Source organism: Pelodiscus sinensis, chromosome 18, assembly GCF_049634645.1.
Source record: "Pelodiscus sinensis isolate JC-2024 chromosome 18, ASM4963464v1, whole genome shotgun sequence".
Taxonomy (NCBI): domain Eukaryota; kingdom Metazoa; phylum Chordata; order Testudines; family Trionychidae; genus Pelodiscus; species Pelodiscus sinensis.
This window is the reverse complement of record NC_134728.1, coordinates 1,231,982-1,252,432: the sequence shown is the minus strand read 5'-3', so window position 1 is coordinate 1,252,432 and position 20,451 is coordinate 1,231,982. Positions and strand designations below refer to the sequence as shown.

Genomic DNA, 20,451 nt, shown 5'->3' with positions numbered 1-20,451 from the left:
GACGTTTTTCCGCAAAAAGTGCTTTTACGGAAAAGCGTCCGTGCCAATCTAGACGCTCTGTTCCGAAAATGCTTTTAACAGAAAACTTTTCCGTTAAAAGCATTTCCGGAAAAGCATGCCAGTCTAGACGTAGCCCGTGAGTATTGTAGTAACCCTCCAAAGCCCCCACTCAGTATGTAGGCCCCCTGTGCTACATATTGCTTAAAGGCCCCACCCTGAAGGCAATTCCCTTTCATTGCAAAGGAACCGCCCCACGAGGAAAATGTTACCCATCATGTAACATTTTTCATTTGGGTGACTAAACATTAAACACAGGAGGAAACATCTCACCAGAGGGTTCCAAGCCACGTCTGTCCCAAGGGAACGCAGAGAGCGTTCCACAGCAACCAGGATTGTTTTAGCCTGTGGAAGGGCTGCAAAGTCGCACCCCGTCTCATGGAGATGCCTTCATTTTGGGGTGAGTGTTAAGGGAGAGTTGGAGGTATCTCCCTCTTGTGATGGAGACTGTGTTTCAATGAGATCATTAAAATAACCTATTTGTTCATTTATCTCAAACTGTCCCTGTTGACAGCTTTCTAATTAGGGACGTTAATTAGTTTTACCAGGTAACAGTTAACCAGTGGGGGCCTGAAGCAGCCATCTGCCCATCACAAGAAGGGTGCTGCTCCACCCCCACAGAGCCCATCTGCAACACAGTGTCCATTCGGGCTGCATTGGTCCTCCTACCCACGCTCTTCCCTATTTAACCAGTTAACCAATGAAGCGGGATTTTACATCTCTACTTTCTATGCAACCACATGACACCCTGTAAGCTAAACTGTAATATGTGGGCTTTGGGGCACAGTGAGCCCGGGGGAGCAAGTGATCCCAGATAATGCAGATGACTTTGCTACAATTGCGAGAGGAACTGAAAAGCTCCCCCTCTCCAGCTCATAGAAATCCTTCCTGGTCACAAAATGCTCTATAGCCAACTTTGTAAAAACCTCAAGCCAAAGCATGGGCTTGACTTTCAAAAGCTTTCTGCCTCTCCAAAATGTCATGATCTCAGAGATGTTCCAGCTAACATGCAGGGGAAACGCTTTGGCTACGTCTACACTGGCAGCTTCTTGCGCAAGAACTCTTTTGCGGAAGATTTCTTGTGCAAAAACTCTTCCACAAGAGAGTGTCTACACTGGCATGTGCTTTTGCACAAGAGCTGTGCTTTTGCACAAGAGATGTGCTTTTGTGCAAGAGCATCCATGCCAGTGTAGACTCTCTCTTGTGCAAGAAAGCTCTGATGGCCATTTTAACCATAGGGCTTTCTTGCGCAAGAAATTCATGTTGCCCGTCTACACTGGCCTCTTCTGGAAGAGCTCTTGCACAAAAGGGCTTCTTCCTGAGCGGCAGCGGCAGAGTTCTCGCGCAAGAAGCCCTGATCTTATACATTAGAACGTCAGTTTACTTGCGCAAAAACACCTGGCCAGTGCAGACAGGCAGCAAGTTTTTGCGCAAGAGCAGCTGCTTTTGCGCGAGATCGCGCCAGTGTAGACACAGCCTCGGAGATTTGAAAGCGTTTCCGGGATGGTTTTATCCTTCCAGCTGCACTGGGACAAGACTAAACAATGTTGCCCCACCCCAGTCTCTCCCATATACCACTCCACCTGCCCTTGCCACTTACATGTCTCGGGAACTAGCCCTCAATGTGAGAAACAGACACAATCCAGGAATGCACTCGGGGCAGCAGCCAACTGATGGGAGAGCAGCTATGGTCCCAAAGCCTATTTGTATGAAATACTGTATGTTCTTTTTATATAGTTGGCTGATGCCCTTCTCTTTCCCAGGTGTTGGTCCAGACATTAATTAACATTTCTGAGACTGCACATCATAAGCACACAAAATAACCAATTAGCCTATGTGGGATGTAAATTAGTGACACAAAACCTGCTAAAAGCCCAGCGCAGGAAGGGCTCCTACAAACTGGTCACAGGACAAGGGAGCATGCTCCCAGGGGAACATATTAGGAATATTAAATACTGGTTAATTGAATAGTCAATTAACCTCATGAATTCTTATCGGTTACTCAACGATTCTATAGTCTCTGGGGGCGGAGCTAGTAGCACCCCACTCCTGAGGTGCTCCCTACCACTCTGCACTGCTGCTTCTGCATCAGAGGCACCAGCACAGGGTGCCAGGTGAGAACTGGTCTGCAAAGGAAGCCAGTTTAAAAACCAGCTCCCCTTGCAGACCGGCTGCTTGTCACCCCACACTGATACAGAGGTATCAGTGTGAGGTTGCAACAGCCCTTGTCCAGGGGGTGGGTCTGAGCTCCTGGACCTGAGACAGGCAGGCTGCCTGCCTGGCTCCTAATACACTTTAAATGCAGAGCCGCAGCAAGGGTAGGTCCCAGACCCGGTACAAGACGGGACTAAGCCAGGCTGCTGTCCAGCCTGCTCAAAAATGTACTGGCAAGGGGGGGAGTGTGTATAGTCTATATATAGCGTTAACGATAAGCTTTTGCTTATCGGTGAACTGGTTAATCAATTACACTATTACATCCCTAAAACATACCAGCCTGTCTTTGCCAAATGGGACGAAACCCAATTCGGAGCCTTGTAAGGTTCATATCAATACATCAGCAGCCTAAAAGCTGGTCTCGGCACTGTCTCAAGCAGCATTAATGAAACCTATGACCGCAACGGGCTCCATGCGCAATGCTCAGGCATCTGACTGGAGTTCCTGCAAAATGCCCCTTGCTCCAGAGCTGGACTCGGCAAATGACAAATAGGAAGAGCACCCAGGATGGCTGAGCTTGCAGCCTCTCGATGTCATGCCCGGACCCGATTGTAGAAGGGACGACAGCATCTAAGAGGAAGGGGGGAAGAGCAGTGACTTCTTCGGGGAAGAAAGAAAGCCTGCACTTGCCTCTGGGTGTGGCCACTGCATCTAGCTAGGGGGTTTTGTCTTCCCAAGAGCGGACCTCAGTTGTCGGACTCACTGAATCCAGTTTTAAGAAAAGAGGACGGGTGCATGGAGCGAATGAAGCATGGTGGGCTTACAGTGGCTATAGAACTGGTGATGAAGTACAGTCCCCACACCTAGGGTTACCAGGTAGATGCCCCCAAAAAACCGGACACACTTGATCATGGGCAGGGAGGGGGGAAGGGACCGGCCAGGAGGAGGGCGGGGCTGGCCGGGGGCAGGGGGAAGAAAAGCAGAGCAGGGGGTGGTGTCAGGGGCCGCAGGGCTGGCCAGGAGGAAGGGGGGGCCAGAGGAAGGGGGGGCGGGAAGCAGAGCTGGCGGGGGAGGGTGCAGCGGCGCTGGCCAGGGGAGATCAGGAGGGGAAGTGGGGGAGAACTGAATGGGAAGGGAGCAGAGGGTAAGCAAATCGGCCAGCGGGGAGCAGGACTGACCTGGGCACTTGCAGATCCTGGGGCACTGCCTGTCCCGCGCAGGCTCCCGGCAACACACGAGTGAGGAGGAGGCTTCCCCTCCTCACACTCAACCGAGGGCTCCCGGCAGCAATCGCGGCCCCGCCTCCCAGCTGGGACTCCCAGCCGCTCCCCCCACCCATGCTAGGCTTCCGTCCGGTGCACAGCCGGAAAAATCCAAAAATACCGGACATTGCACATGTCCAGTACTGTCTGATTATTTTTACCGGACAGAGCGCACAAATACCGGACTGTCCGGTACAATGCCAGACACATGGCAACCCAACCCACACCCTGGAAGAGCTGAATTAGGCCAGAGAGACCCAAGCAGCCAATTAAGCTGCAAACAGGGGACACAGGCCGAGTGGAGGTTGCTAATGAGAAGGAAGTTCACTTGTGAGGGACCAGGGGGTGTCTAGTGGCCTGCAGTCTCTCTCCCTGAGGCAAGGGAGAAGGCAGGCATGCCAGGGCCCATCAGGACGGGGTACATAGTAGGCCTAAGAGAGCGAGGGGGGTGACTAGGGAGGCTGATGAAAAAGAAGTTTAAAGGAACATGGTGGGCAGTTGTCCAGGGGCAAGAGCAAGAAGGCTGGTGAAGTCCCTGACCAGCTGCTCCCTGTAGGACTCTGGCCTGGAACCCAGAGCAGAGGGTGGGCCTGGGTTTCCCTAGCAACCTCCGCAGGCTGGCGCTGCTAAAGGCAGCGAATAGGAAGATGGCCGGCATCACTGTGGGCGCAACACAGGGCAGTGAGCAGGAGAACTGCCGGATGCTGGTGCGGGGGCCGAGTCAGGTTGCACTCGTACGGCGACTCGGCCAGCGAGAGGAGAGTTGCAAGGGTGGGAGACAGGAACAGGGCACTGAACCGGGTACACTAATCTCCAGAAGGGGGCGCCAACCCACAGTGAGACGCACACCCAGTGGCAAAAGCAGTGTTGTCCCCTGTGGTGCAACTCACCACCTGTGTGAGGTGACAAGAGAACAACCTCCCCCTCCAGGGGTCTTCACAGCCGCTGCTGAGCCCCCAAGCGAGTAGCCTTTGCTGCCCTGGCATTCCTGCTCTGCAGCGATCAGGGGTTAGTGGATCTGGACAGACCCGCGCCTGTCTTCCACTCCGACTCGTGGAGATGCAGGAGGAGCGGGGCCGTGTAGCGCCCCGAGTGTGGATTCCCTGTGCTTGGGCACAATCCCGGTGTAACTAGGGTTCCAGTAAGAACAACAGGATGAAATGCTGACTATCAGACACCGGAGGCTAGCGGGGGGAGGCAGAAAGGCTGTTAGACTCCGGCACAGTGTCCCTAAGAGATGTGGTGCAAACTGCATCACTCTGGGGTGTGTAAAACTAGTCTGGACAAAGCATTCCTGCATTGGAAGGGGGATGGACGAAGTAGCCTAGCGTGTCTTTTCACCCTCTAGTGCAATGGTTCCCAAACTTTTCGGCACCACACCCCCTTTTTGATTTTTGAGAAACCCGCATGCCCCACCCCCCAATAGCAACAAAACTTGTTGAGAAAAAAAAAAAGAGAAGAAACTGACCAGGGCCGAAAAAAAAAATAGCAGCAAAACTTAGGTGGAGAGAGGGGCTGGGTCGCCTCACGCTCCCCTAGGAATTTCTTCACGCCCCCCCAGGGGGGCATGCTCCCCAGTTTGGGAACCCATGGTCTAGTGTCTAATGATCCTACTCTCCATAGCACTACTTCTACTACTGGTGAGTTTTTTTCTAGTACATTGCTTTGCTTTGGTCTTCTCCTACCATGTCTCTATTAAAACACAACACAGCTTCTAACTTTCTGTAAAAAGTCATCCTACAAATATGGAGGGTCTGTCTTTCTGCCTTTCTTTCACTGGACTCAAAACTAGCCGAACTCCTGATACTTGGATCCAAATGCAAGAATATAACCCTTCGTTAATAAGGAGTGAGTGTAGCAGGTCAGCTGCAGTCTAGGATTCATCTGTTCTTCGTTCTCAGGGGGCTGGTTTCTGGAGTTCCCCCAAGGGCTGCACACACAAAAGGTTTTTTGGTATTCTGGGGCTCTCTCTTCCCTAACTGTTCTGCTAACCTAATGTACGCAGAGGAAGCGAGCTGCTAATGACAAACACTCTGCCCTCCAGAAGCCTTTGCAGCTGGCGAGAGGAAGCAGCCTGAAAGCAGCTGGACCTTGAAGACTTCTTCTGTCTGACCCAGCGGGCTGGCAGTTTGGGAACATCACTCTGTGCCCTTGGACTATCTCAGTGGCATGAATCGAGAAGGACGAGGGTGCGTCTGCAGTGGCTTTTACCCAAGAACCGCTGTGATCTGAGCGGGAGAAGGGACTAACAGCACCTTCTTTCCAAAGACCCCTGCTATTCAGGGGTTAAAGAGGATCAAGTTGACATCAGCTGACCTTCAAGGATCCCTGTTTGAGGGCCAACAGTGGCCTCCCCTGAGGCTCCCTGTCTCTGTAGAGCCAGCTGGCAACCACTGTTTCTCCTAGCTTGTTCCTTACTTCCAGCCTGGCTTCCATCTTCCACATCACAACTGGGTGCAGAAATCATTAAAGCAGTCCCACACATGGGGGGTGATGTCATCAAATGGTGAATAAGCAGCAGGAAGAGATGAACTCTGACCGTCAGATTCACCCATCAGTTGGGGTAAATCTGGAATAATCCCATGAACTTCATTTACATTTACTTGATTGTGACTCAGATAAGAATCTGAAACAAAGATTGTTTTCCCAAGCCAAAGTATGGAGTAATAAAAGATGAGGGAAACCTTATTTTAAGAAGCCCCATAGGAATCCACATTGTGTAGCCCAGCATGCTGCATCTTACCAGAGGGCTGCGGGAGTGGTTTACGCCATTAGTGTATTTCTCCTCATTAAAATATTATGACAGTGTTTTATATAACTCCCCCCATGCCCTAAAGCAGGAAGAATTGTTTAGACTGGAACTGGCCTGATCCTAACTCCCACTCTCCGTAGCTCCAGTGGATTGACTTATTTACACCAGCATTTCTGAGATTATGATGAGGCCCAATGCTGTTCCGAGTTTGGTAGGAGCAAGACAAGTTGGTGCCCGGCAGAGTTCAGCGCAAGATCCGTGGACGTAGGGATTTTTCTGATCGGGAATGCAGCGAGGTGAGATTTGTCTGACAAATGATGCAGGTGGCGATTGGATAGGAGGGTTCAGAGTTTTGCACCCTGTTGTGAGTTCCATTTGATATGTGGATGTGTAATCTTCCATCCAATGCCAGTGCGATCCACTGCAATACATTCCCACATAAATAAATAGTGGAATTAGCCAGTGTTCTTGCTAAGCGCTAATCTAATCCACCCATTTTTGTAGGTTTCTAGGCAGGCCCTGTGCGCTGCACACAATTCAAGAGAAGAGCATGGAACAGAAAGGCATTCATCTCTTTCCTTCTCCCTCCCCCCGCCCAGCTAAGGAGCGGCGTGAAAGATTTTTTGTCTGCTGCGTTTATGTGTTAAGAGCATTGATTTGGAGGGAAGCCTTTATTGAAAAGGTCTCTGTTACACTTTGATCAAGACGGTCAGGCTTTGGCTCAGTCTAGTCTCTTCTGACCACAAGTTCCAGAGCCGGGATTCAGCCACTGAGGATGTTTAGCACCCAGTACCGTGTGGCCGGAATCCCAGCCTGTCTGTGCTGCTCCATGGTCTCTGGGAAGCACAGCTGCTTCAGGAGATTAGGGAGAAGACAGGCTCTGAAACAGCCACGTCCTGTTCAATTAAGGGCCTGGGAGAACAGGGTCATGGTCCATCTCAGTGGTGGGACAGACAGGTAGGCTGGTGTCAGCTGTTATCCAAGTGCTATGAATTGGGTCTCGAGGACCCTTATCAGACGACTCTAGAGCCAAATGATCAGAGCACTCTAATCCCTGCTTCCTATTGGACGGAGAGGAAACTTGAACTGGGATCTCCCACATCTTAAGTGAATGGCCCATCACTGGGCTAAAAGTGACGGGGGAGCGCCGTCTCCCCTCCAAACCCTGACCTCCAGCAAAAGCCCCAACTCCAAAGAGGGCTTCACTTGCTAGCAGAGATAAGTCCCTCCCTGAATCTCCCAGGGTGGGGTGGTGCTTAGTCCCCCCTAAGAGGCAGAATCTCTCCTTGTCTAGCTTAGGCTGCCTGCAGCCTGAATGGCAGTCCAAACCCTCACTGGAAAAGCAGCCTAGGTGCCTAACTCTGGCTTTGTGATTGGCGGCACGTTCTGTGATTTTTCTAGGCACCCAAGCACTTTTGTGCATCCAGACCTGAGACTTAATCAGCAACATACGCATATGCTGCAGAAATGAAGCAGAGGCTAATAAAAGTCTTATACTTATCTGGGACAATTTCAAGGAAATATACTTACCATAATGGTTTTCAATAACTAGCTGTGAATAAATATGACACAGAAGAACGGCCAGGCTGGGTCAGACCAAAGGACCGTCCAGCCCAGTGTCCTGTCTGCCCACAGCGGCCAGTGCCAGGTGCCCCAGAGGGACTGAACAGAACAGGGAATCATCAAGCAATTCCGCTCCCGTCATCCATTCCTAGCCTCTGAAAGAGGCTAGGAACAACATCCCTACCCATCCTGGCTAATCACCATTGATGGACCTAACCTCCATGAATTTATCCCGTTATTTTTTGAACCCTGTTAAAGTCCTGGTCTTCACAACCTCCACTGGCGAGGAGTTCCACAGACCAACCGTGAGCTGTGTGAAGAAAAACTTCCTATTGTTTGTTTAAAACCTGCTACCTATTCATTTCATTGAGTGACTCCTAGTTCTTAGGAAAAGTAAATAACTTTTCCTTAGTCACTTTCTCCACACCAGTCATGATTTTATAGACCTCTATCATACCCCCCCTTAGTCTCCTCTTTTCTAAGCTGAACATTCCCAGTCTTTTTAATCTCTCTTCATATGGGACCCGTTCCAAACCCCTCATCATTTTTGTTGCCCTTTTCTGAACCTTTTCCAGTGCTAATATATCTTTTCTGAGATGAGACAACCACATCTGTACGCAGTATTCAAGATGGGAGCGTCCCATGGTTTTATATAGAGGCAATAAGAGGTTCTCTGTTTTATTCTCCATCCCTTTTTTAATGTTTCCCAACATTCTGTTTGCTTTTTTGACTGCCGCTGCACACTGAGTGGATGTTTTCAGAGAACTATCCACAATAGCTATGTCTAGACTACACCTCTTTGTCAACAGAAAGCTGTAGTTTAGGCACATCGAAATTGCTAATGAAGCAGGGATTTAAATATCCTGCACTTCATTAGCATAAACATGGCCACCGCTTTTTTTCGAAACAGAGACTTTTCGGGAAAAAAAACGGCAGTCTGGATGCGGATCTGTCAAAAATAAACCCTTTTTCGACAGATCCTGTATTCCTCAAAAAATGAGGTTTACGGGAGCTGTTGAAAAAGGGTTTATTTTCGACAGATCTGCATCTAGACTGCCGGTTTTATTCAAAAAAGCTGTGTTTCGAGAAAAAAGTGGTGTCCATGTTTATGCTAATGAAGCACAGGATATTTAAATCCCTGCTTCATTAGCAATTTCGACATGCCTAATCTACATCTCACTGACGACAGAGAGGTGTAATCTAGACACACCCAATGACTCTAAGATCTCGAGAGAGAGTCCCCCGTGCCTGCTTTGCCCCGCCTCTTCCTGCCCATGCTCCACCCACTCCCTGCCCCCATTCCACCCCCTTCCTCTGAGCTTCCTCCCCTGAACAATGCAGCCTGGGGGATTAACAGGAGGCCTGGAGTCAGTCACAGGGGGAAGGTCCCATCCCTCTCTCTCCGGCAGCTGTGGGATGTAGAGTGACCGGCCCCAGCCCACTCCGACAGATCCCAGCTGCATCCCTGCACTTCCCCCTGCTGCTGGTGGATGTGGGGGCAATTCCATGCCTTCCTCTAAGCCCCGTCCTCAAGCAACGGAGCTGGGAATCAAGGGAGCGGAGCAGGTTGAGGCTGGGTCGTTGGACTTCCGGCTGCTGGTGAGTGCCAGGGTGGGCCCGATCCCTGCTCCTGCCCCCACCCCCATTGAGTGCAGCTCCCCTCCCCCTCCCCCTGCAGAGCAGCCACTCTTCTCCACTCCTGCACGGGCAGGGGTGTATGTGAAGGTGTAAGGCGGGCAGGGGTGTATGTGAAGGTGTAGGGGCGGTTACTGCAGATAGGTTTACAAAGGAAGGATAATGAAACTAAACACCGGAGTCGTGGAGATACTTTGGTGTACTTAGTGATGGAGCATAATTGTAATGATCCAAACTCTCCATTATCCAGGATAGGTTCACAGCCTGCAGGTCTACAACGTACTTTATTATCGGAAACTTCAGCTATTCAAACTTACTCCATAGCTTTCGTTACAGCATGAAGAGTGTAGGGAGGAAATTTAAGCTCAAACTTGCTCAGAAATAGAAGTTTTACCTTTGCAAAAATCTCACACCAACAGAAATATCTGCAGTCGTTCTGACCCAGACATGGGGGCATGGGGCTAATGCCGGAGAATCGGAAAGGGACACTGACCAGAAGCAACATGGAACCGACTAGTCTGTTGTGCTTGTCCCATTTGAGAAAAGGCAAACAGCAACACCAAGGAGCAGAAAACACGAACAGGGGGTTATTTTTGCACCGTTAGCTCAGTTTTAATATATTAATATATTCATATAGGTAATTAAATCCATTTGGCAAAGAAACACCATTGCTAAATGCGCAGCATCCCAAGAGCCGTTCAATGGCTGCATTTCAACATGAAATGCCTAGAGCAGCCGTTCTCAAACCATGGGCCGGGACCCCTTTTCAATGGGGTCGCCAGGGCTGGCGTTAGAGTGGCTGAGGCCCGGCGCTGAAACCAACACTTGAGGCCTTCACCTCCGAGTGACAAGGCGTCAGCCGATGCCTTAGACTCCCTGCCTTCAGCAGATGCCATCTCCAGCCCTGGCTGCCCACCTGCTCTAGGGACGTGGGGTGGAGCTAGAACCACAATCCCAGGCTCGGGAGGCTGACGCCTTATTCCTTGGGGGTCAGGTTTTGGCTTTGCCCTCCTTTCCCCCCAGGGGGTGACGGGGATCAAGCTTTGAGAACCGCTGGCATAGAGTCATCTATGCTGGCAGAACCCATTTGCGTTTACCTTTGGGCTCCAGGCCATTGGAGTTAAAATGCATCCTCTTCTGGCACTCCGTGCAGCTCATCAGGAACCTGGTCACAGCTTCTCTTGGAAGGAAAGCATAGGTCTCTGCAATCTGGGGAAACAAGGAGAGGTCTGTGTATCCGAGAGAAGAGAGACTGTTTAACCCGCAGAACCACCGACACCCGTGAGCACAGGTTTGTCCCACTTCGCCTTGCTCGGCATAGGAAAGAACGGTATTTGTTCTGGGTGAGATACTCCTTTTGGCCCCGCCCCTGTGAAGCGCACACCGTGTCCTGATCAGCCTCATGGTAGCTGGCAGAGCACAGCACCTCTCAGAGGGTGCTCCGCATGTCACAGAACAAGGCAAATCGTGGCCCCAGATGACAAGATCAGACCTCTGGACTTCCCATACTGCTCCTACGCCATCTCCTGCAATCGCTCCTCGCAGGAAAGGCTGAGAACAGTGTAGCTGTATGTTCTTAAAAACTCAGGGAGAGAGTGAGGTCTCTGTGGTTCTTGTTCTGTTTGCACTGTTCATTACCAGTACACCGGTAACTGGAAGACTCCGTTACTCTTTTAGAGAGAAGTTCTGTCTTTTCCACGCTGAAAATCAGTTTTTATTAATAACACGTTGTATTTCTATGACCCATTTTATCCAGGGAATGGAAAGCACTTTTACAAATATTAATGAATTAATTTTCTCAACACCTTTATGAGGAAGGTAAGAGTTACCCCTCTTTTACAAATAAGAAAAGCTAAGGCCAATTTTTGCAAACATTGGTGCTTAAAAGTTTAGTTCCTAGATGCATATTGAGGCATCCAAACATGCAGCCTGATTGTGTTGGTGGGCACTCACTGTTCTGATTGAGATGCAGAAGGTGGCTCTGCATCTCTGAAAATCAAGACACTATGTTTGAAATTTTGCTAAATTTTAAGGCCAGAGCCATGGCTGTTCTGAATCACACACAGACCAAAGAGTTTCACCAAGTTACCCTTGTATCAAGCCCATTAACTTCTGTTTGACTACAGCATCTCTTCCAGAAAGGCATTCAATTTTGATGTGAAGGTAGCAGGAGATTGAGAATTCACCACCTCCTTGGAGAGGCTGTTCCAAAGGTTAATGACCTTCCCTGTTTAGTCGAAGTGAGATGGCCTAGCAAGGGAGTAGCAGAGTCAGGAAGAGAACCCAGGAAGTCCTGGCTTCTACGCTCATGCGCTAACCAATAGAAGCACCCCTTCCATTTTGTTTTGCTATGGAAAATCCAGAAAGATAAGATGGGTGAGGTGAAATCTTTTTCTGGACCAATTTCTGTGGGTACGAGAGACAAGGTCCAAACGGAAGAGCTCCGTGTAAGCTCGAAAGCCTGTCTCTTTCACCCACAGAAACTGGCCCAATAAAATATATTTCCTCCCCTTCTTTGTCTCTCGTATTCTGGGACCAACATGGCTCCAACAGCACTTCCAACCACTTAAAAATCCAATTATGGTCTATCCCGTAAGTAAGGTGAGAAGGTTGCCATGTGAACACGTTGAAAAAGAGGTCTTTTCTGGAGCAATGGGGCGAGCTTTTGGCTGGCAATGATTAAAATGGATTTCTGAGGCGAATGTTGTCACGGGGAAGGGACATTTATCTCCACTAAGTGGCAGCATAACCCCAGTTTTACATGCATGCCAATAGTTGGGTGGAAAGTTCAAAGAGGGATCTTGCCCCAGGCTTCAGATGGGGGAGGCAGAATCTGGATGGCATGGGATTTTCCCTCAGCCTCTCTAGACAAAGGCCCATCTTGCTCCAAAGGCGTCTTTGCTTTTCAAGGTGTCGGTGAGACGTCTGTCCACATTCGGCCATCAGGAACACTCCGCAAAAGGACTGAAAAACCAGGCATGTGAAGGATTCTGCTGGTGAACATGAGAACCTCGACTGTACTATGAACTGCCCCGTAGCCATATCCGTAGGACTACGGCCAGTTCCCACATCTCATTCGCTCCAGCTGCCCCACGGTGTCGGCTGCAAATTTCAGCTAATTTTAGTGATACCATTGTTATTTCTCAGCTGATTTGATGCTCTGCAGAGCAGACAGCTCCCTTGATGAGTTATCTCCCATCCAAATTCCCTTTCTGATTGCCTCTCTCTGGAGGTCACGGACAAGGGCAAACTCTCCAGTGACTCTCTGATTAGGGATGGTGGAGAGAGGGAGAAATAGCAGGGGACACACTGAATCTTCTAGAGTTGCCCATCCGGACAGAACCCCTGTGTGCCTCAAGCCACCAGGAGCTGAAGCTGTATTTAATGCAAAGGATGTCACACTCCAAACCTGCCAGCCAATGAATTCTAGGGCAGCGTGAGGGGGCACGAGGGAGGACAGACCGTCAAGTCCTGCCAGGCCAGGAGGGGATACGCACTGTTAATGTGATGATCTCAACTCAGGAGGGAATGGGAGGGGTGGGGCCTGGAGCTATCTGAGGGCTGTTAGCAGGCCTGGGAAAACAGACGGATCCAGTCTGGTCCCCTGAGGCTGTGCAGTGCACAGATTAGTACTCCAGAGAACTGAATTGAAGGAACCAGGGGAGGGTGGAAATGAGTGGAAAGTTTCTGAATTGCGATCATGCTGGTGGAGTCGCCCTCCTTAGTGACGGAGAGGTCGTCTGCCTCCAGCTAGAGAGAATGGCTGTCCGCAGTCACGCTGCAGGGACACACGCAGTGGGGCCAGGAGATGTGCACAGGGCTCTCCGCTCCCCCGCAGGGGCTCCGGCGGCACGCTGGTGCCTGCAGGGGTCTGGGCTCCACGGCAGGCATGCCAGCGGTGTGCAGAGCCCTGTGGAGTCTGCAGTCTGGAGCAGGGACAGGCGCCTACTCAGCAGCCTGCATCCCTGTGGGGACTCAAGGAGCATGCCGAGACCTGCATGAGCCCAAGCAGCAGCCGGGCGCATTGCAGGGACCGGGGCAGCATGTCCGGCTCAGGAGAGTCTCGAGCATGAGTTGTAGGGCTAGTTCTAGCAAGGGGGGGGGTTGCCAAGAGGGCAGGTGCTCGGGCTGTCAGGATTCAATACAGCAGCAGGAACATGGAGAGTAAAATTCAGCGCCCCGTCTAAAGGAACGGGACACCAACGCTTGCGCTGAAAGACTATGGAGAGACAGGAGAAATAGTAACCGTCACTGAACACTCTTCTGGACAAATCCATTCCGGGTCTCAGCCCCTGGCTGCAGGATGCCTAGACGGGCCTGTGGAAATGCACCACGCTCAGGGTGATGGCCCCGTGGCCACCCAGCGAGTCGGAGCTGGGAGGAGAACAGCAGGCTCCCAATCGCGGCTCTGGCTGCGTGCTTTCCTTCCGCCGCGGATCGGAAATCGTGCGTTTCTCCGCCGCGCAGGGGGGAAGAGAGGCAGATGGCGTAGGGCAGGGGATACAATGGGTGGGTAAACATCCCCTCTCGCCTGAGTAACGCTTCAGGATGAGGAAAGGGTCGAAGCCATCCGAGGTGTTTTTCACTGAGCACGTGTAGAGTTGTGTTTGTGTGCTCCTTTTCAGCTGTCCCCCTCCCAGCTGCTGCACACTTGCCCCCCTACCCTCACCCACCTTTCCTGCCCCCTCACCACCGCGGCTGTGTCTTTATCCCGTTCTTTCACACCCCACCACAGGCACCCACTGCCAGCCCTCTCACTTGGGCGCGCTCTCCCCCACCTCAGACCCATTCCTCCTTCTCGTGCAGGGGGCCTTTCCCCTTTGGCTCTGCGCCCCCCCCCCCCCCCGGCTGTCAGGGCAACACAGGAGGAGGTCTCACCGCTCGATAGGTTTTCTTCTGCCCGGCATGTTTGGGTGCTTTGCCTGGCTCTGCCGAGTTCTCCACATGCATCGAGTAGATGATGTCAAAGAAATCTTCCACCACAGCCACGCGTTTCAGAGAGATGCCCTCGGGCTCCGACAGTCCATCTGCCCCCTACAAGAGCGCAGGCAAGTTGAGTTAGTATCAGTGATGGGTGACAGGGGTGATGAGATGGGCCTCGGGCGAATGCGGCTGGAGGGGGGGACAGGCACAGTGTTCCAACCCTGAGCTGCCTTGAGCACACCGGCTGGGGGGGGATAAATTAAACAGTGCCCCGGGGAGGTTCCTCTCAGAGCCAGGGCAATGGCGGCGGCTGCTATTGTGCTGCCGAAGCTGACAGTGAAAATGGGCCAAGAACAAAAACAAGGGAAGGGTCTGGAGTGGAATTTTAACCAATTGAAAATGTCCATTTTCATAATTTAGAGCAATCTCACGAGGCTGGGAATAGGCTGAAGGAACTCTTTGGCCTTGCTCCCTCTAGCAACCCTGCTGGGGGCTTGGGCAAGACGCAGCCCCCACCGACTCAGACCAATTAGCAGGGCTCGCTTTCCCTGGGATGCCAGGATGAGGTCCCTGAAGAACAAAACTCAATCACCCTCCTAGCCTGCCCTGACCTTTGCAAGATCACTCTCCCACACGGCAGCAGAGTGCTAGAAGCCCCATCGCTGCTGGAGAATGAGGCTGTGATCCTGCCACACGGCATGGGTGAGAGACCGGTGTGGGTGGGAAATGCGGTGAGTGCTGTACTTGTTATCTGACTGGCAAGAACAGTGCCAACTCATGCTGGCAAGGTGGGCCAGGAAAAGAGGAGGCATCCTTCAGAACACACAAGAGGCTAATGTCACTATCAGACAGAACCAGAGCCAGGCATATTGGGAGGAGCTGATCGGGACAGCTAGTCTAGTGTAAAACTATTAGAGGGGTAGCCCTGTGGTCTGTAACCCTGCTATAGGACTACTCCTTTTCCAGTGTAAAAGTAGTTATTCTAGGGGTGTGCGGGAGGTTGGGGGGGTCGGATGGATGTGGGGGGATGTCACCCATCACTCATCGTCTAGATACCAAATTTGCATGTGCAATCACAGTAATTACACATGCAAATTATGCATCCTGTTGCACATCTATTTTTGTATCGAGTCTTGCGTGCACATTTACTATATTCCAAAAAAATGAACCCTGTTCTTAAGCAACCACTTGAGGGACTTTCAAAAACCTCCAGTTCAATGGAGACAGCCTGATAAAAGGCTGTGTTGAACATGGATTTGCAGATTCCAGGTCCTGAGGGAACCACTGTGATCATTTAGTCCAGGGGCAGTCAATAGGCGGGTCACAGGCTCAATCCAGACCGCCAAACGCTTTTGAACAGACCCTGAAAATCTTTTTATGTACTGATAATTGTCATTTTTTTTCAACATTATTATTTCTCTGGAGTCTGGACCTTGACTACAGTTTGACCACAATATTTGGACCTTGAAAAAAAGTCAGACTGCCCTGCTCTAGTCTGACCTCTGTCAAACCCAGGCCCTAACACCCTCTCAAAACAATTCCTAGAGTAGATCTTTTAGAAAAGCATCCAATCTTCATTTAAAAATTGTCAGTGATGGAGAATCTTCTCAACTCTTGGCAAGTTGTCCCAATGGTTAATTACTCTGTTAAAATTTCATACCCCGTTTTCAGTCTGAATTTGTCTAGCTTCATTGTCCAGCCATGTTATAACATTCTCTGCTAACGGGAAGAGCCCATTATTAAATATTTGTTCCCCGTGTAGGTATTCATAGGCCGTAATAAGTTACCCCTTAACCTTAACTTTGGGAACCTAAATAGATTGAGCTCCTTGACTCTATCACTATAAAGGCAGATTTTTTAATAATTTAATAATCTTTTGTGTCGCTCTTCTCTAAACCCTCTCCAACACTTCTTGAGTTATAGACAACAATGGGAGAGTTACAGTGGGGAGGTCTAAGTTGGAGATTAGGAAAAACTATTTCCCTAGAGGGTGGGGAAGCACTGGAATGGGTTCCCTAGGGAGGGGGTAGAATCTCCATCCCTAGAGGTTTTTAAGTCTCGGCTTGACAAAGCCCTGGCTGGGTTGATTTAGTTGGGTTGGTCCTGCCTTGGGCAAGGGTCTAGACTTGATGACTCCTGAGGTCTCTGTCAGCTCTATGATTCTATGAACAAAACTGGTCACAGTATCCCAGCAGTGGTCATACCAGTGCCAAATAAAGAGGTAAAATAGCTCTACTCCTACTGCAGTTTCCCCTGTTTACGCAGCCAAGACTCACATTATCCTTTTTGGCCACAGCGCGCAGTGGTGAACTCATGTTCAACTGATTATCCACTGTAACCCGCACATCTTTTTCAGAGTCACTGCTTCCCAGGAGAAAGCCCCCATCCTGGAAGCATGGCCATCATTCTTTGTGCCTAGATGTATACATTTACATTTAGCCATATTAAAATGCATATGGTTTGCTTGCGTTCAGCTTACCTAGCCATCTGGATTTCAGTATCAGCATCTATCCTCTGCATTATTTGCCACCTCCCAATTTTTGGGTCAACTACAAACTTTATCAGTGTTGATGACTTTATGTTTTCTTCTAGATTGTTGATAAAAATGGTAAACAACATAGGGCCAAGAACCAGCCTCTATGGGACCCTTCTAGAAACATACCTATGAGGTGACAATTCACCATTTACAATTGATTCTGAGACCTATAAGTTAGCTGGCTTTTAATCTATTTAATGTGTGCCACTGCAATTTTATATCATGCTAGTTTTTTCATCAAATTGCCACATGGTACCAAGTCAAATGCCTTAAACAAAAGTTCAAGAGAAGTATATCAGATCCATACTATTCCCTGATTAAAATAATTAACAAACTTTTAATCTTGTAAAAAAAATCAAGATAGTTTGACAGGATCTATTTTTCCATAAGCCCATGTTGATTGACCTTAATAAAAAATGAAAGGGCAGTAAGATAATTAATCGAGTCTTGTATCAGCCTCTCCTTTATCTTGCTCAGGATCAATGGCAGGCTGACAGGCCTAAAATTCCCCAGGTCATCCTATTTATCCTTTGTAAATATTGGCACAACATCATCTTTCTTATGTCTTCTGGCACTTCCCAGGGTTTCAAGATTTATTGAAAATCAACATTAATGGTCCAGTGGGCTCCTCGGCCAGTTCTTTTAAAACTCTTGGATGCAAGTTTAGGGACTGCTGATTTTAAAAGGTCTTCACTTCAGTTACTCTCTTGACATCCTCCCGAGATACTAGTGGGATGGAAAGAATGGTATTCTATAAAGCTACATCATTTGTTTTTCTCCAAATACAGAATTGAAAACTTCTGCCTTAACTGTATTGTCACTGACAATACTACCCTTTCCATCTAGTAATAGACCAGTATCATTTTCTTCCTAATAGACTTTAAAACTCTTCCTTATTGTCCTTATATGGGGAATGCTGTCTTGTAAGACAGGGCATTGCCCATTGAAGATGGCCTCTTGTGCAGATTTCAGTGTATGGATTATACGTATAATATGCTCTCTCTAGATAGATAGGTACACACAGACATAATGGCAAAGTGAGTTCATAAATCTCATCTTCCCATGGGAACCCTCTGAGGTCTACGCAGAGGTAGCCATAACAGAGGGTATTTAGAAAGGGGATAGGAGTATGGATGGTATCACTAATAGTTTGGAGGAAAGAAAGCCATGTCTGAGACAGTGCTTTTGAGGAATAGAGCCTACAGTCTCTGGTCCTTTATTTCTGGGCTTTCATTTTAATCCAGGGCAGAGGTGCCTCCTTCCCTGAGGAATGGGCCTTCGGAGGTGGTGTGCAGACCACCAATCCCCAATGCAAAGTTCAAATGAAGATAATTACAGCAGCGGGACAAAGGAGAAATGCTCAGTGTGAAAACCACAAACAGACCTGACAGGAGGAGACCTCTCCTTCCCGAAAAACAATCTGTTCGAAGGGGGGCTGTAATGAGCTTCACATCCATCCACACCCACCCCTAAACAACTATCCTAACCCTCATCCTTGTGCCACCAGGGGCTATGCATGCATGCCACGGTCCAGTTCAAAGCTGACCTCCTGCCTTTTAAAATGCTCCATGGACTAGCAGAACTCAGAGTCCAGTTATACCTATCCACTCAGCCAGGACCGGCCTTCCTCTCCATCCCTTCCCACTGTCAGCCCCGCTGACTCTCCACCCTACTTCTAGGCTCCTCTCCCTTTCCTGCGTGCCGCTGTGCGTATTTAACTCTGTGAGGCCCGATGGGACACTGTTTGTATCAAAAACACTGGATACTAAATGGAAGATAGATGGATTGGGCCTATCCCTGTAGAATTTACGGAGAGTTAGAACCAACTCATATTTTAACTTCCAAGTTCAAGGGGAAGCGTGAGCCTGACAAACACCACAATAAACTACCCATCATGAGGCCCGCACCCGCCCCCCTTCCCTCCACCCCCAGTATGGCTCACCACAGGTGTTCAAAACCATGTGCCAACCCTCTCCCCCATATTATGAGACTGAATGAAAAATCACAAGGCTTTTTATTTCCCCAAAAAAATAATTAAATTTGCCTTCTGGTTAGCTTTTTGTTCTGTTTTGTTTCGAGCTTTCAGCGGGAAGTCATTCACCCTCCAAGTGTCTGTGTCCGCTCCAGGGACAAAATTCAGCCTGCGGTGCACATTGAGAAAGGCTGACTTCGTTGCTAGTTGCTTGGGGGGACCACTTGCCAACTCCTAACCCCAAAAGATGGGGAACTGCCATTTCCTTCTCTGTCATTGCTGTCCGATCTCTCTACATCATCCACTCTCCTCTGCCCACAAAAGTCTCCTGGTCCCATCCCCCTTCTACATTCACCTGCTCCTGATTTTCCCTCCGTCACCTACAGCATCCCACTTCTCACACTTTCACTCTGCCACCCCTTATTCTACAGGCCTCACGATCCTCCTGCACCTCCCTGATCTCCCTATTCCCAAGTCTCCTCCTCCTCCCTCCTGTTCCCCACATTCCTTTGTTCCCCTTCCTCTCCTACTCACAGGTTTCCCTGCAAACCTTCAGTCTCCTCTGTCTTGCACGGCACCCTGCCCCATCAGTCTTCCTCCTCCACCTCCCACATTCCCCTCAGCCTGCCTCATGCAGACATCCGTGGCCTCCTCCTGCTCCCCACCTTCTTATACTGCCACCGTCTCCCCCTGCTCTCTCCTGAGTCTGCCCTGCCCTTTGTATCCCTCCACACCTTCCTGAGCCTCCCCCTGCACCTCTTCAGCGCATTCCTGCTCCCTACAGTCTTCTGTTTCCTCAGTTTCTGCTCCAGCCCCCTCATGCGAGCACAGCAGCCATCTTACCCCTAAAGGCAGTCTGGCTTCAAATCTCATTGAGCGCAGGGGTAGGTGGGAGCTGTGAGGGCAGTTTGGCTTCAGCCCCCTTGAGAGGGTTGCCAGTTTGGGCTGGACGTATTCCTGGGTTTCTTTGCATGACATAATATTTAATTAAAGATGAATTTTTAATTCCTGGATACAAGTCAGTCCTGGAGGGTTGGCAACCCCACCCCTTGAAAGTAACAGGACGTGGCAGTCATTTTGAACCAGGGGGAATTCACAAGTTTTAAGCCAGGAGTGAGGTGATCCTGTGACATTTGAGAAAATACCAAATATTGCAAAACTCGCAATAAACTCCGGAAAGCTGGCAACACTTATCTTCCCTCACACAGGGTCTATGACCTCGCATCCCTGTCCTCTCTCCCCACGGGGCCTGCGTCCTCTCTCCGTAGCATAATCACCATACAACCAGGTCTATTCTTCTCATTTGTGGGGCCCCATTCCCTTGTTACCTCCTCTTGGGACCTGTGCTCACTTCTCACTCACTCTCCATACAAGGCCTGTGTCTTTGCACCCGCACTTTCTTTCCCCCCTTTGATGGCCCATGGTCCATCTGCCACCTTTCCAGACCAGTGTGCGCTTTTTCTCCCTGTCCTCTACACAGAGCCCATGCCTTTGGCCCCAAGCCTGCCCTCTCCCTTCCTGAGGCCCATGCTCTTCCTCCCTCTCTCTCCTCTTATAGGACCAGCATCCCTTTTTCCTATTTTATAGCACTGCCCCT

The 20,451-nt window shown here is 49.9% G+C and overlaps 1 protein-coding gene across 1 annotated transcript in view; it reads right to left on the bottom strand.

The window, feature by feature from the left end:
- The window catches only part of NOL4L (nucleolar protein 4 like), a 114,313-nt gene that overhangs the window by 74,584 nt on the left and 19,278 nt on the right, over positions 1-20,451 (bottom strand). Inside the window, exons 2-3 of the mRNA XM_014570850.2 lie at positions 14,302-14,457; positions 10,521-10,632 (exon numbers count right to left, since the gene is read on the bottom strand). Coding sequence (XP_014426336.2) covers positions 10,521-10,632; positions 14,302-14,457 — 268 coding nt within the window. The remainder of the gene's footprint in view (positions 1-10,520; positions 10,633-14,301; positions 14,458-20,451) is intronic.